Below are 14,616 nucleotides of genomic sequence, written 5' to 3' on the forward strand. Positions count from 1 at the left end.
TACCCTTTTTAATGTGAATGCAGCTTTCTCTAATGCATAACCCCAAAACGATAGTGGTAAATCGGTAAGAGACATCATAGATTGCACCATATCTAATAAAGTACGGTTACGACGTTCGGACACACCATTATACTGTTGTGTTCCAGGTGGCGTGAGTAGTGAAACTATTTCACATTGTTTTAACTGAAGGCCAAACTCGTAACTCAAATATTTTACTTCTGCGATCATATAGTAGAAATTTTTATTTTTGTTACGATGATTCTCCACTTCACTTTGAAATTCTTTGAACTTTTCAAATGTTTCAGACTTGTGTTTCATCAAGTAGATATACTCATATCTGCTCAAATCATCTGTGAAGATCAGAAAATAATGATACCTGCCGCGAGCCTCAATATTCATCGGACCACATACATCAGTATGTATGATTTCCAACAAATCTGTTGCTCCACTGTTCCGGAGAACAGAGTCTTAGTCATCTTGCCCATGAGGCATGGTTCGCAAGCATCAACTGATTCATAATCAAGTGATTCCAAAAGTCCATCAACATGGATTTTGTTCATGCGCTTTACACCAATATGACCTAAACGGCAGTGCCATAAATAAGTTGCACTATCATTATTAACTTTGCATCTTTTGGCTTCAATATTATGAAAATATGTATCACCACGATCGAGATCCAACAAATCATTTTCATTGGGTGTATGACCATAGAAGGTTTTATTCATGTAAACATAACAACAATTATTCTCTAACTTACATGAATAACCGTATTGCAATAAACATGATCCAATCATATTTATGCTCAACGCAAACACTAAATAACATTTATTTTAGGTTTAACACTAATCCCAAAAGTATAGGGAGTGTGCGATGATGATCATATCAATCTTGGAACCATTTCCAATACACATTGTCACTTCACCCTTAACTAGTCTCTGTTCATTCTGCAACTCCCGTTTCGAGTTACTATTCTTAGCAACTGGACCAGTATCAAATACTGAGGGGTTGCTATAAACACTAGTAAACTACACATCAATAACATGTATATGAAATATAGCTTTGTTCACTTTGCCATCCTTCTTATCCACCAAATACTTGGGGCAGTTCCGCTTCCAGTGACCAATCCCTTTGCAGTAGAAGCACTCAGTCTCAGGTTTAGGTCCAGACTTGGGATTCTTCACTTGAGCAGCAACTTGCTTGCCGTTCTTGTTGAAGTTCCCCTACTCCCCTTTGCCCTTTTCTTGAAACTAGTGGTCTTGTTAACCATCAACACTTGATGTTTTTCTTGATTTCTAACTTCGTCGATTTCAACATCACAAAGATCTTGGGAATTACTTTCGTCATTCCTTGCATATTATAGTTCATCACGAAGTTCTACTAACTTGGTGATGGTGACTAGAGAATTCTGTCAATCACTATTTTATCTGGAAGATTAACTCCCGCTTGATTCAAGCGATTGAAGTACCCAGACAATCTGAGCACATACTCACTGCTTGAGCTATTCTCCTCCATCTTTTAGCTATAGAACTTGTTGGAGACTTCATATCTCTCAACTCGGGTATTTGCTTGAAATATTAACTTCAACTCCTGGAACATCTCATATGGTCCATGACGTTCAAAACGTCTTTGAAGTCCCGATTATAAGCCATTAAGCATGGTGCACTAAACTATCAAGTAGTCATCATATTGAGCTAGCCAAACGTTCATAACGTCTGCATCTGCTCCTGCAATAGGTCTGTCACCTAGCGGTGCATCAAGGACATAATTCTTCTGTGCAGCAATGAGGATAAACCTCAGATCACGGATCCAATCCGCATCATTGCTACTAACATCTTTCAACTTAGTTTTCTCTAGGAACATATATAAAACATAGGGAAGCAACAACGCGAGCTATTGATCTACAAAATAGATATGCTAATACTACCAAGACTAAGTTCATGATAAATTAAAGTTCAATTAATCATATTACTTAAGAACTCCCACTTAGATAGACATCCCTCTAATCCTCTGAGTGATCACGTGATCCAAATCAACTAAACCATAACTGATCATCACGTGAAATGGAGTAGTTTTCAATGGTGAACATCACTATGTTGATCATATCTACTATATGATTCATGCTCAACCTTTCAGTCTCAGTGTTTCGAGGACATATCTACATATGCTAGGCTCGTCAAGTTTAACCCGAGTATTCTACGTGTGCAAAACTGGCTTGCACCCATTGTAGATGGACGTAGAGCTTATCACACCCGATCATCACGTGGTGTCTGGGCACGACGAACTTTGGCAACGATGCATACTCAGGGAGAACACTTTTATCTTGAAATTTAGTGAGAGATCATCTTATAATGCTACCATCAATCAAAGCAAGATAAGATGCATAAAAGATAAACATCACATGCAATCAATATAAGTGATATGATATGGCCATCATCATCTTCTGCTTGTGATCTCCATCTCCGAAGCACCTTCATGATCACCATCGTCACCGGCGCGACACCTTGATCTCCATCGTAGCATCGTTGTCGTCTCGCCAATCTTATGCTTCCACGAATATTGCTACCGCTTAGTTATAAAGTAAAGCATTACAGGGCGATTGCATTGCATATAATAAAGCGACAACCATATGGCTCCTGCCAGTTGCCTATAACTCGGTTATAAAACATGATCATCTCATACAATAAAATTTAGCATCATGTCTTGACCATATCACATCACAACATGCCTACAAAAAGAAGTTAGACGTCTTCTACTTTGTTGTTGCAAGTTTTACGTGGCTGCTACGGGCTTAGCAAGAACCGTTCTTACCTACGCATCAAAACCACAATGATAGTTTGTCAAGTTGATGCTGTTTTAACCTTCGCAAGGACCGGGTGTAGCCACACTCGGTTCAACTAAAGTTGGAGAAACTGACACCCGCCAGGCACCTATGTGCAAAGCACGTCGGTAGAATCAGTCTCGCGTAAGCGTACGCGTAATGTCGGTCCGGGCCGCTTCATCCAACAATACCGCCGAACCAAAGTATGACATGTTGGTAAGCAGTATGACTTATATCGCCCACAGCTCACTTGTTTTCTACTCGTGCATATAACATCAATGCATAAAACCAGGCTCGGATGCCACTATTGGGGAACGTAGTAATTTCAAAAAAAATCCTACGCACACGCAAGATCATGGTGATGCATAGAAATGAGAGGGGAGAGTGTTGTCCACGTACCCTCATAGACCGAAAGCGGAAGCGTTAGCACAACGCGGTTGATGTAGTCGTACGTCTTCACGATCCGACCGATCAAGTACCGAACGTACGGCACCTCCGAGTTCAGCACACGTACAGCCCGATGACGTCCCTCGAACTCTGATCCAGCCGAGTGTTGAGGGAGAATTTCGTCAGCATGATGGCGTGGTGACGATGTTGAAGTTCCACCGACGCAGGGCTTCGCCTAAGCACCGCTATAGTATTATCGAGGTGGACTATGGTGGAGGGGGGCACCGCACACGGCTAAAAGATCAAACCGATCAATTGTTGTGTCTCTAGGGTGCCCCCTGCCCCTGTATATAAAGGAGCAAGGGGGGTGCGGCCGGCCAAGGGAGAGGGAGCGCCGGGAGTAGGACTCCCCCCTTTCCTAGTTGGATTAGGACTTGGGAGGGGGAAGTAGTGGAGGAGGAGAAGGAAAGGGGGGCGCCGCCCCCCTCTCCTTGTCCTATTCGGACAGGGGGGAGGGGCGCGCGGCCCAGCCCTAGCCGCCTCTCCTCTCTTCCACCTAGGCCCACTAAGGCCCATTAGGTTCCCGGGGGGTTCCGGTAACCTCCCGGTACTCCGGTAAAATCCCGATTTCACCCGGAACACTTCTGATATCCAAACATAGAGTTCCAATATATCAATCTTCATGTCTCGACCATTTCGAGACTCCTCGTCATGTCCGTGATCACATCTGAGACTCCGAACAACCTTTGGTACATCAAAATATATAAACTCATAATATAACTGTCATCGAAACGTTAAGCGTACGGACCCTACGGGTTCGAGAACTATTTAGACATGACCGAGACATGACTCCAGTCAATAACCAATAGCGGAACCTGGATTCTCATATTGGCTCCCACATATTCTACGAAGATCTTTATCGGTTAGACCGCATAACAACATACGTTATCCCTTTGTCATCGGTATGTTACTTGCCCGAGATTCGATCGTCAGTATCTCAATTCCTAGTTCAATCCTGTTACCAGCAAGTCTCTTTACTCGTTCCGTAATACATCATCTCACAACTAACTCATTAGTCACAATGCTTGCAAGGCATATAGTGATGTGCATTACCGAGAGGGCCCAAAGATACCTCTCAAACAATCGAAGTGACAAATCCTAATCTCGAAATACGCCAACCCAACAAGTACCTTCGGAGACACCTGTAGAGCACCTTTATAATCACCCAGTTACGTTGTGACGTTTGGTAGCACACAAAGTGTTCCTCCGGTAAACGGGAGTTGCATAATCTCATAGTCATAGGAACATGTATAAGTCATGAAGAAAGCAATATCAACATACTAAACGATCGGGTGCTAAGCTAATGGAATGGGTCAAGTCAATCACATCATTCTCATGATGTGATCCTGTTAATCAAATGACAACTCATGTCTATGGTTAGGAAACATAACCATCTTTCATTAACGAGCTAGTCAAGTAGAGGCATACTAGTGACACTCTATTTGTATATGTATTCACACATGTATTATGTTTCTGGTTAATACAATTCTAGCATGAATAATAAACATTTATCATGAAATATGGAAATAAATAATAGCTTTATTATTGCCTCTAGGGCATATTTCCTTCAATGACACCATGATCTCCATCATCTTGATCTCTATCAATGTGTCGTCACATGATCGTCTCGCCAACTATTGCTTTTGCAACTATTGCTATCGCATAGCGATAAAGTAAAGCAATTACATGGCACTTGCATCTTATGTAATAACGAGACAACTATAAGGCTTCTGGCACTTGCCGATAACTTCAACAAAACATGATCATCTCATACAACAATTTATATCTCATCACGTCTTGACCATATCACATCACAACATGTCCTGCAAAAACAAGTTAGATGTCCTCTACTTTGTTGTTGCAAGTTTTACGTGGCTGCTACGGGCTGAGCATGAACCGTTCTTACCTACGCATCAAAAACCACAACGATATTTCATCAAGTTAGTGTTGTTTTAACCTTCAACAAGGACCGGACTTAGTCACACTCGGTTCAACTAAAGTTGGAGAAACTGACACCCGCCAGCCACCTGTGTGCAAAGCACGTCGGTAGAACCAGTCTCACGTAAGCGTAACCGTAATGTCGGTCCGGGCCACTTCATCCAACAATACCACCGAACCAAAGTATGGCATGCTGGTAAGCAGTATGACTTGTATCGCCCACAACGCACTTGTGTTCTACTCATGGATATAACATCTACGCATAAACCTAGCTCGGGTGCCACTGTTGGGGAACGTAGTAATTTCAAAAAAATTCCTACGAAAACGCAAGATCATGGTGATGCATAGCAACGATAGGGGAGAGTATCGTCTACGTACCCTCGTAGACCGTAAGCGGAAGCGTTATGAGAACACGGTTGATGTAGTCGTACGTATTCACGATCCGACCGATCCAAGTACCGAACGTACGGCACCTCCGAGTTCAGCACATGTTCAGCTCGGTGACGTCCCACGAACTCCAATCCAGCAGAGCTTCGAGGGAGAGTTCCGTCAGCACGACGGCGTGATGACAGTGATGATGATGCTACCACGCAGGGCTTCGCCTATAAGCACCGCTAAGATATGACCGAGGTGGATTATGGTGGAGGGGGCACCGCACACGTCTAAAAGATCAACTTATCAACTTGTGTGTCTATGGGGTGCCCCCTGGCCACATATATAAAGGAGTGTAGGAGGGGGAGAGGCTAGCCCTCCTAGGCGCGCCCCAAGGGGAGTCCTACTCCCACCGGGAGTAGGATTCCCTCCTTTCATGTAGTAGGAGTAGGAGAGAAGGAAAGGGAAAAGAGAAGATGAGGAAGGAGGGGGCGCCGCCCCTCCCCCTAGTCCAATTCGGACTAAGCCTTGGGGTGCGCGCAGCCTCCCCTCTCTCTTTCCCCTAAATCCCAATAAGGCCCATATACTCCCCAGTGAATTCCCATAACTCTCTGGTACTTCAAAAAATACCCGAATCACTCGGAACCTTTCCGATGTCCGAATATAGTCGTCCAATATATCGATCTTTACTTCTTGACCATTTCGAGACTCCTTGTCATGTCCCCGATCTCATCCGGGACTCCTAACTACCTTCGGTACATCAAAACACATAAACTCATATTACCGATCGTCACCGAACGTTAAGCGTGCGGACCCTACGGGTTCAAGAACTATGTAGACATGACCGAGACTCGTCTCTGGTCAATAACCAATAGCGGAACCTGGATGCTCATATTGGCTCCCACATATTCTACGAAGATCTTTATCAGTTAAACCGCATAACAACATACGTTGTTCCCTTTGTCATCGGTATGTTGCTTTCCCGAGATTCGATCGTTGGTATCTCTATACCTAGTTCAATCTCGTTACCGGCAAGTCTCTTTACTCGTTCCATAATGCATCATCCCACAACTAACTCATTAGTCACATTGCTTGCAAGGCTTATTGTGATGTGCATTACCGAGAAGGCCCAGAGATACCTCTCCGACAATCGGAGTGACAAATCCTAATCTCAATCTATGCCAACTCAACAAGTACCATCAGAGACACCTGTAGAGAACCTTTATAATCACCCAGTTACGTTGTAATGTTTGGTAGCACACAAAGTGTTACTCCGGTATTCGGGAGTTGCGTAATCTCATAGTCAGAGGAACATGTATAAGTCATCAAGAAAGCAGTAGCAACAAACTAAACGATCATCGTGCTAAGCTAACGGAATGGGTCAAGTCAATCACATCATTTTCTAATGATGTGATACTGTTAATCAAATGACAACTCATGTCTATGGTTAGGAAACACAACCATCATTGATTCAGCGATCTAGTCAAGTAGAGGCAAACTAGTGACACTCTGTTTGTCTATGTATTCACACATGTACTAAGTTTACGGTTAATACAATTCTAGCATGAATAATAAACGTTTATCATGATATAAGGAAATATAAATAACAACTTTATTATTGCCTCTAGGGCATATTTCCTTCATATGTGTGGAGTAAAAGTAGTAGATGCAGAATCGTTTCGGTCGACTTGGCATGGACATGATGCATATATTCATGATCATTGCCCTAGATATCGTCATAACTTTGCGCTTTTCTATCAATTGCTCAGCAGTAATTTGTTCGCCCACCATAATATTTTCTATCTTGAGAGAAGCCTCTAGTGAAACTTATGGCCCTTGGGTCTATTTTCCATCATATAAGTTTCTAATCTACAATTCTAGTTTCCTATATACGTTCTTTTGCAATCTTTTACTTTCCGTTCTGTAAACCGAAAATACCAAAAATATTACTTTACCGTTTATCCATCTCTATCAGATCTCATGTTGCAAATAACCGTGAAGGGATTGACAACCCCTTTTATCGCGTTGGGTGCAAGATTGGTGTTTGTTTGTGAAGGTATTCGGTGGCTTGTGCATTGTCTCCTACTGGATTGATACCTTGATTCTCAAAATGAGGAAAATAATTACGCCAATTTGCTGCATCACCCTTTCCTCTTCAAGGAAAAAATCAATGCAAGCTCAAGAGGTAGCAAGAAGGATTTCTGGCGCCGTTGCTGGGGAGATCTACGCCAAGCCGAGACATACCAAGTACCCATCATAAACACTCATCCCTCGCATTACATTATTAGCCATTCGCCTCTTGTTTTCCTTTCCCCCACTTCTAAAACGATTTTCGAAAAGATTCGCCTTTTCTTCGTCCCTCTTTCGTTCGTCCTTTTCGTTTGCTTTTGTGTGCTCGCGTGTTGGATTTCTTTGTTACGATGGCTCAAGATAACACCAAATTGTGTGACTTTTCCAATACCAACAACAATGATTTTATTAGTACTCCGATTGCTCCCGATGCTAATGCGGAATCTTGTGAAATTAATACCGCTTTGTTGAATCTTGTTATGAAAGATCAATTTTCCAGCCTTCCCAATGAAGATGTCGCATTCCATCTTAATAATTTCGTTGATTTGTGCGATATGAAAAAAAAAGATGTGGATAATGATATTGTTAAGTTGAAGCTATTTCCGTTCCCGCTTAGGGATTGCGCTAAAACTTGGTTTTCATCTTTGCCTAAAAATAGTATTGATTCATGGAATAAGTGTAAAGATGTCTTTATTTCCAAGTACTTTCCTCCCGCTAAGATCATCTCCCTTAGGAACGATATTATGAATTTTAAGCAACTTGATCATGAACATGTTGCACAATATTTGGAGAGGATGAAATTGATGATTAGAAATTGTCCTACTCATGGTTTCAATTTGTGGATGATTATACAAAAAAATTATGTCGGATCGAATTTTGCTTCTAGAAATCTTTTAGATTCGGTCGTGGGAGACACTTTTATGAAAACTACTTTAGAAGAAGCTACTAAACTCCTAGATAATATTATGGTTAATTATTCTCAATGGCATACTGAAAGATCTTCCACTAGTAAAAAAATGCATCGATTGAAGAAATAATTTTTTTGTGTGAAAAGATGGATGAGTTTATGAAATTGTTTTCTAATAAGAGTTCTCCTATTGATTCTAATGATATGACTTTGTCTACCTTGATTGAAAACAATAATGAATCTATGGATGTGAATTTTGTCGGCAGGAACAATTTTGGTAAAAACACGTATAGGTAATTTTAATCCTAGGCCGTTTCCTAGTAATTCCTCTAATAATTATGGTAATTCCTACAACAATTATTATGGAAATTATAATAAGATGCCCTCTGATTTTGAGAATAGTGTTAAAGAATTTATTAGTTCGCAAAAGAATTTCATTGCTCTGATTGAAGAGAAACTTCTTAAGATTGATGAGTTGGCTAGGAACGCTGATAGAATTTCTCTTGATGTTGATACTTTTAAACTTAGATCTATTCCACCTAAGCATGATATCAATGAGTCTCTCAAAGCGATGAGAATTTCCATTGATGAGTGCAAAGAAAGAACCAATAAGATGCGTGCCAAGAGAGATTGGTTTATAAAAGTGTGTTCTTCTAGTTTCCATGAAAATAATGATGAAGATCTTAAAAGTCATTGATGTGACTCCTATTGAATCTTTGTTTTCCAATGTTAATCTTAGTAAAGATGGGACTGGACATGAGTCAACTTTCGTTAGAAGGCGTCCCAATGATTCGGCGTTTTTAGATCTTGATGCAAAAGTTGATAAAAGTGGGATTGGAGAGGTTAAAACTTTAAGTAGCAATGAACCCACTCTTTTGAATTTCAAGGAATTTAATTATGATAGTTGCTCTTTAATAGATTGTATTTCCTTGTTGCAATCCATGTTAAATTCTCCTCATGCTTATAATCAAAACAAAGTTTTTACTAAACATACCGCTGATGCTAAATGACCTCCCTTCTGTAAACCCCTTGAAGGCTTGAAACTGCCACTTTTTTCTGCATTACAGCGAACCCGGTATTCAACGGTGGAGACACATTACATAATAACATTGGCCCAATTCTCCCGGAAGCCAAGTTTCAACATAATCTCCTTAAAGAAAACCACTCAACCCGGTCATAAGCTTTATACATATCAAGATTGATAGCACACATACCCTCTTTGCCATCTCTTTTATTTTTTTATTTTATGGAAGCACTCATAAGCCACTAAAACATTACTCGGAATCAATTTTTAGAGAGGGACTTGATTTGGTGTGGGGCAATCTATTTCTAGTTTTCCCTTAATGGGCTCTACGGTCTTGAATATATATTGGATAATAGGCCTGTCATTGCTCAACAAGATGGGGAGCCCTCCTATTTTCTGCGTCGGTTAGCGCACTCGCATTCGCACACACCTCGCGCATGGACCGGCTAATCAAGCTAGCGCTCACACTCCTCGTGCACATGTTTTTGACCGCTCAGTTAACGTGGTTGACCGGGTCGCCCATTGACCGGTTCACCTAGTTGACCTTGACCAGTTTATTCTTTTGGCAAAAGCTCACACATTTGGAAAAAAGCTCTAAGAAATGATTTTTTTGGCCAAAGTGCAAAAAATGTCCGCGAATTCAAAGAAAGTTCGCGAATTGGAAAAAAGTTCTCGAAGTTGTAAAAAGTTCATGAATTCAAAAAAATTTATGAATTGGTAAAAAGTTTTAAAAATCATGAAATTGATAAAAAAATCCTGTATTCAAAAAAGTTCATGAATTTCAAAAAATCACGTATTTAAAAACACTTCATGATTTTCAGAAAAATGGCAAAAAATAAAAAGGAAAAAAATTAAGAAAATTAAAATGAAAAAAATGAAAAAGGAAATATAAAAAATGGTAAAGGGGGAACACAAAGATGAAAAACGAAAAGAAAAAAACAGGCAAGAAGTTTCCCAAAACCCTGCATGGAAGCTTCCCAAAAACGGAGACAACGGTCGTACATGGACAGCTTACATGGGCTGGCCCATTCACGTACGATGTGGGCACCGGTTTGCAAGATTGCTTGTATTTGGCGCATAAAGCGCTTTTCTCAACAACAAAAAATGGCGCATAAAGCGCCAAACAGAATTTGCGCAAGATGGGCACGTCAATTTCTAGCTTGTAACCAGGTTTAACAGGGCCAACCCCAAGTAGCGTGAGTACACAAATTTTACGCAAATCCTATATAGCGTTGAAGGCACCAGTTCCTTCATTATCCGCAAACTGGCGCCTACACTAGCTCCTTCGGCAACATAATTGGGCCGGCCTAGTCAAGTCTCTCACATCACCTGTTTTGGGAACCTTCTAGAATGTTCCCTTCCCTTTTCCGGGATGTTCTCTCTGGTTTTCTTTCTCTTTGGTTACGTTTGGTTTCAGACGGTTCTTTAGGTTTTAAGTTTTCCTTTCTTTTCCTTTCTCTTTTTTTTCATTTTTATTTTCATGTTTTTTTATTCGTGAAATTCTCTCAAAATCTGCAAACTTTTTTTTGAATTCATGAACAATTCAATTTGATGAACATTTTTTTTCAAATCCATGAACTTTTTTCAATCGGATATTTTGGAAAAAGTTAAAGGTCAACCATAGATCGATGCGGTGAGCGAGTGAACGAACTGTTGACCAAGGTTGAGGACTGAGCGAGCGAGCATGTCCTGTTGATCAGCCGGCCCACACCACTTGCACGTGAGCGCCAGTTTGTTTGCATGTTGTGTCTTCGATTTTTTTAAACATTTTTCTCTTTATATCTGTATTTGGAAACATGCTCTAAAATATGTTTACTGAAGGTATTTTTGATTTATTAACCCTGCGAAAAATTCTTCTGTATTTCAAAAATGTTCACGCCGCTCAAATAAGTGTTTGCACATTTAATTAAAAGCTTCATGACAATTACCAAATTATTGACACATTTATAAAATGCGTGTAAAATATCAAAAATGTCCGTACCATTAAACAAATGTTCATATGTTTAACAAATTTTTCATGACATTTTCAAAAAACATTCGTGAAATTTTAAAAATTGATCACATAATTTTAAAACTTTTCATGACATTTAAAATCAATCGTAACCATTTCATAAATACTCACAACATTCTAAAAAATGTTCCTGAAAATAGAAATTTTGTTCACACAATTTGTGAAAATATTCATGATATATAAAAAAATTATTATGGCAATCTAAAAAATGTCATGTACTTTAGCAATGTTCATGAAAATGTGAAAAAACCTTTCCCTAATTTGAGTTAAGAGAGAAATATGATCAGTGCAGTAAGACAAAAAGGCTAGAAAAGGAATCCAATAAAGGCTCTCAGTGGTCCCTGCAGTTTCTGGGCCAAGCCCATTCTTTTTTCCCCACTTTTTCATCCTTTGTATTTTCAATATATATTTATTTACTTAATCTTATTTTGGTTCCACAATCATATTTTTATTTTTAGCCTTTTTCCAAGTTTTCTTTTCGTTTTATGTATTTAATTTTTTTCAACTATTTTATTACCTTTCTTTTGTAGCGAGAAACTAAAAAATCCAAATTACATGAACATATATATAAACATGCACGATTTGTATTTGAAATAGATAACTTCTTTAAAATATACATGTATTTTTAAATACATGAACATAGTTCTGTACATGACAGATTTTTGATAACATGAGATGAAAATTTCATTTCAAATAAATGAACATTTATATTGAGGTACTTGAAAAAATAATATTTTTTAAGTAACACTCTTTTGCATTTTCAAACTTATTTTGACAATTGTTTTAAGGTATATTGAGTATACATTTCCTGAAAGTTTTCAAAACATTTGGGATGTGACCGTGGATGGACCAACAATATCCGGTGCTACGGGCACTAAATCGGCCTCTTCCAGCAAATAAAGATGTTGATTAGGCAAGACAACGTCTACTATATATCAATAATTTTTAAAAAAGTTCATATATTTGTTCTTCCATAAATCTTTTGTTTCCGATGTAAAAAAAATTGGTTCCCCTATGTGCATTAGTTGAAGAATGAAATGTTTGCGTATTTCTAGTTTATGATTATCAAAGACCAGAAACATTAAAAATTGACGAGATATCCATTTGAACATTGCAAAAAGGAAATCTGATTATACATGGATTTATGTCTCATCAAGAAGCACATACATAACATATTTAATAAATGGAAAAAAAATTGTTAATCAAGATGCATTTGTGGATCTGAAACTCAACCATAAAAAGTAAAGGAGGTATAAAAATGGTGCCCAAAGAAAATACATACACAAGACAAAAGGGGAGAAAGCGGGCCAATTTGTGGTTGGATGGTTAGAGTGTATGTGCGTATGTATGAGCGCTTGCGTCTGTACTGATGTTCAAAAAAAAAGACAAAAGGGGAGAAAACACAGGGCGGCTTCTAGTAACAGCAAAACTGCACAGGACTGTAAGCCCCACAATATCAAACAAAACTTTACAATATTATGTCCATACATAATGTCCTCAAAAACAAAATTATGTCCACATATACTTATCGGTTTTGTGACCTTCAACCAAATCCTCACCTCTCTCTAATCTCAAAAACAAATACTAGTAGTATATGTGATCTCTGAGATGGTTGACTGAAGCTTAAGGAATCATTTTGGGGCGATTGTGCATTATCTGCATGGACATGCACATTCCTGCAGATTGCACAACTAGAACCACAAATAGACAGCAGGCACACATGAAAATTAGTAAGAGCTTAGCTATTGAGATTACATCATCATCCGATCTTGGCAAAATAAAAAATAAAAAGATATTCGCTTCTCCAGAGAATCGGTACACAACCCGAATCAGACGAATGGATGGGCAGGACTAGATTGGATCAGCTGGCGCCGTCGAAGTTGCTGCTCATGAGTTGCAACGTCGCGCTCGGCAGCGCCCGGTTCACATGCGGTTGCTCTGCATGCATGCCCACGTACACCACATCAACATCGATCTAGCTAAGCTAACTGATTGCAATCAATTGATCGAAGGGGCTTGAGCTTACTCTTGATGGCCTCGAGCTCGGCCGGCGTGACCCTCGCCGAGAAGCCGCTGACCACGTTCTTGTAGTTGTATATGATGGCCGCCTTCGCCTTCTCCTCGCTTCAACACGAACACACAATCACCATGCACGCACGCACGCCAACGTATGAATGCTTCGCATGAGTTGGATCACACACGGTCGATCGAGTCGTATACGTACCTGCCGAGGGCGGCGGTGAGGATGCCGAGGTGGTACTGCATGCAGGTGACGCCGGGCGGTGTGGGGTCGACGAAGAACAGGTAGGTGGCGGGCGGGCCGTCCGCCGCGGCGGCCATGGTGACGGCGGCGAGGACGAGGAGGATGAGGGAGGTGGCCGTCGGAGGCGTCATTGCATGCAAGATCGATTCGATCGATCGGGGAGGAAAGGTTTGCTCTTGTCTAGTTGGTTCTCTGTTTATGGAGCTATGAGGAGACGAGCCCCGTATTGAACGGCGCCAGTTGTTCGGTTGCGACAGCGCTTTTGTCTCATGGCTCCAAAAATAGCAACTTCCTGCATATACGTACGTGCATCTCGATGTTGCAATCAAACTTCCGATAGTTTTTTGCTTCAATATACATGAGCTACATCGACGATTCGTTGATGGACCTTGGAAAGCTTGTGGAGCACCATCACGGTGTGCCAAGGCACGGTGCCGGCCAGCACGCCCACCCCCCCTGCACCACACATGTATCGTATGTACGTGTCACCCACCACGAGGTTAAACTGTCGGACTCCCAAGTCATCGTCACTGCTGGATACGTACGTTCGGCTGTACATGGCGGAATTTTTCTTCCATTTTTAATGGGAATTTGTCTACGAGGAAAATTTGCAGAAGAAAACAAATGCAAGGCTTGTTGGGACTTTGACTTGAGATTGTCATTAGCACCGACATGGTGAGACACGACAAAACTGGGACACCAGAGATTCCTATGGGTCCTGACAAAATAGGCATCGAGATTCCATCTACTACTTGATGTTGCTTGC

The 14,616-nt window shown here is 40.5% G+C and overlaps 1 protein-coding gene across 1 annotated transcript; it reads right to left on the reverse strand.

Moving 5' to 3' along the window:
- Positions 1-13,091: 13,091 nt before the first annotated feature.
- On the reverse strand, positions 13,092-14,100 carry LOC125554354 (subtilisin-like protease SBT3.17). The gene is made up of 3 exons (XM_048717927.1): positions 13,812-14,100; positions 13,614-13,711; positions 13,092-13,525 (listed from the first exon to the last, which is right to left on the reverse strand). The coding sequence occupies exons 1-3, from the start codon at positions 13,979-13,981 to the stop codon at positions 13,449-13,451; spliced, it is 345 nt and encodes a 114-aa protein (XP_048573884.1). The 5' UTR covers positions 13,982-14,100; the 3' UTR covers positions 13,092-13,448.
- Between the last annotated feature and the right edge of the window lie 516 nt (positions 14,101-14,616).

The sequence above is a fragment of the Triticum urartu genome, chromosome 4 (genome assembly GCF_003073215.2).
Source record: "Triticum urartu cultivar G1812 chromosome 4, Tu2.1, whole genome shotgun sequence".
Lineage (NCBI taxonomy): Eukaryota > Viridiplantae > Streptophyta > Magnoliopsida > Poales > Poaceae > Triticum > Triticum urartu.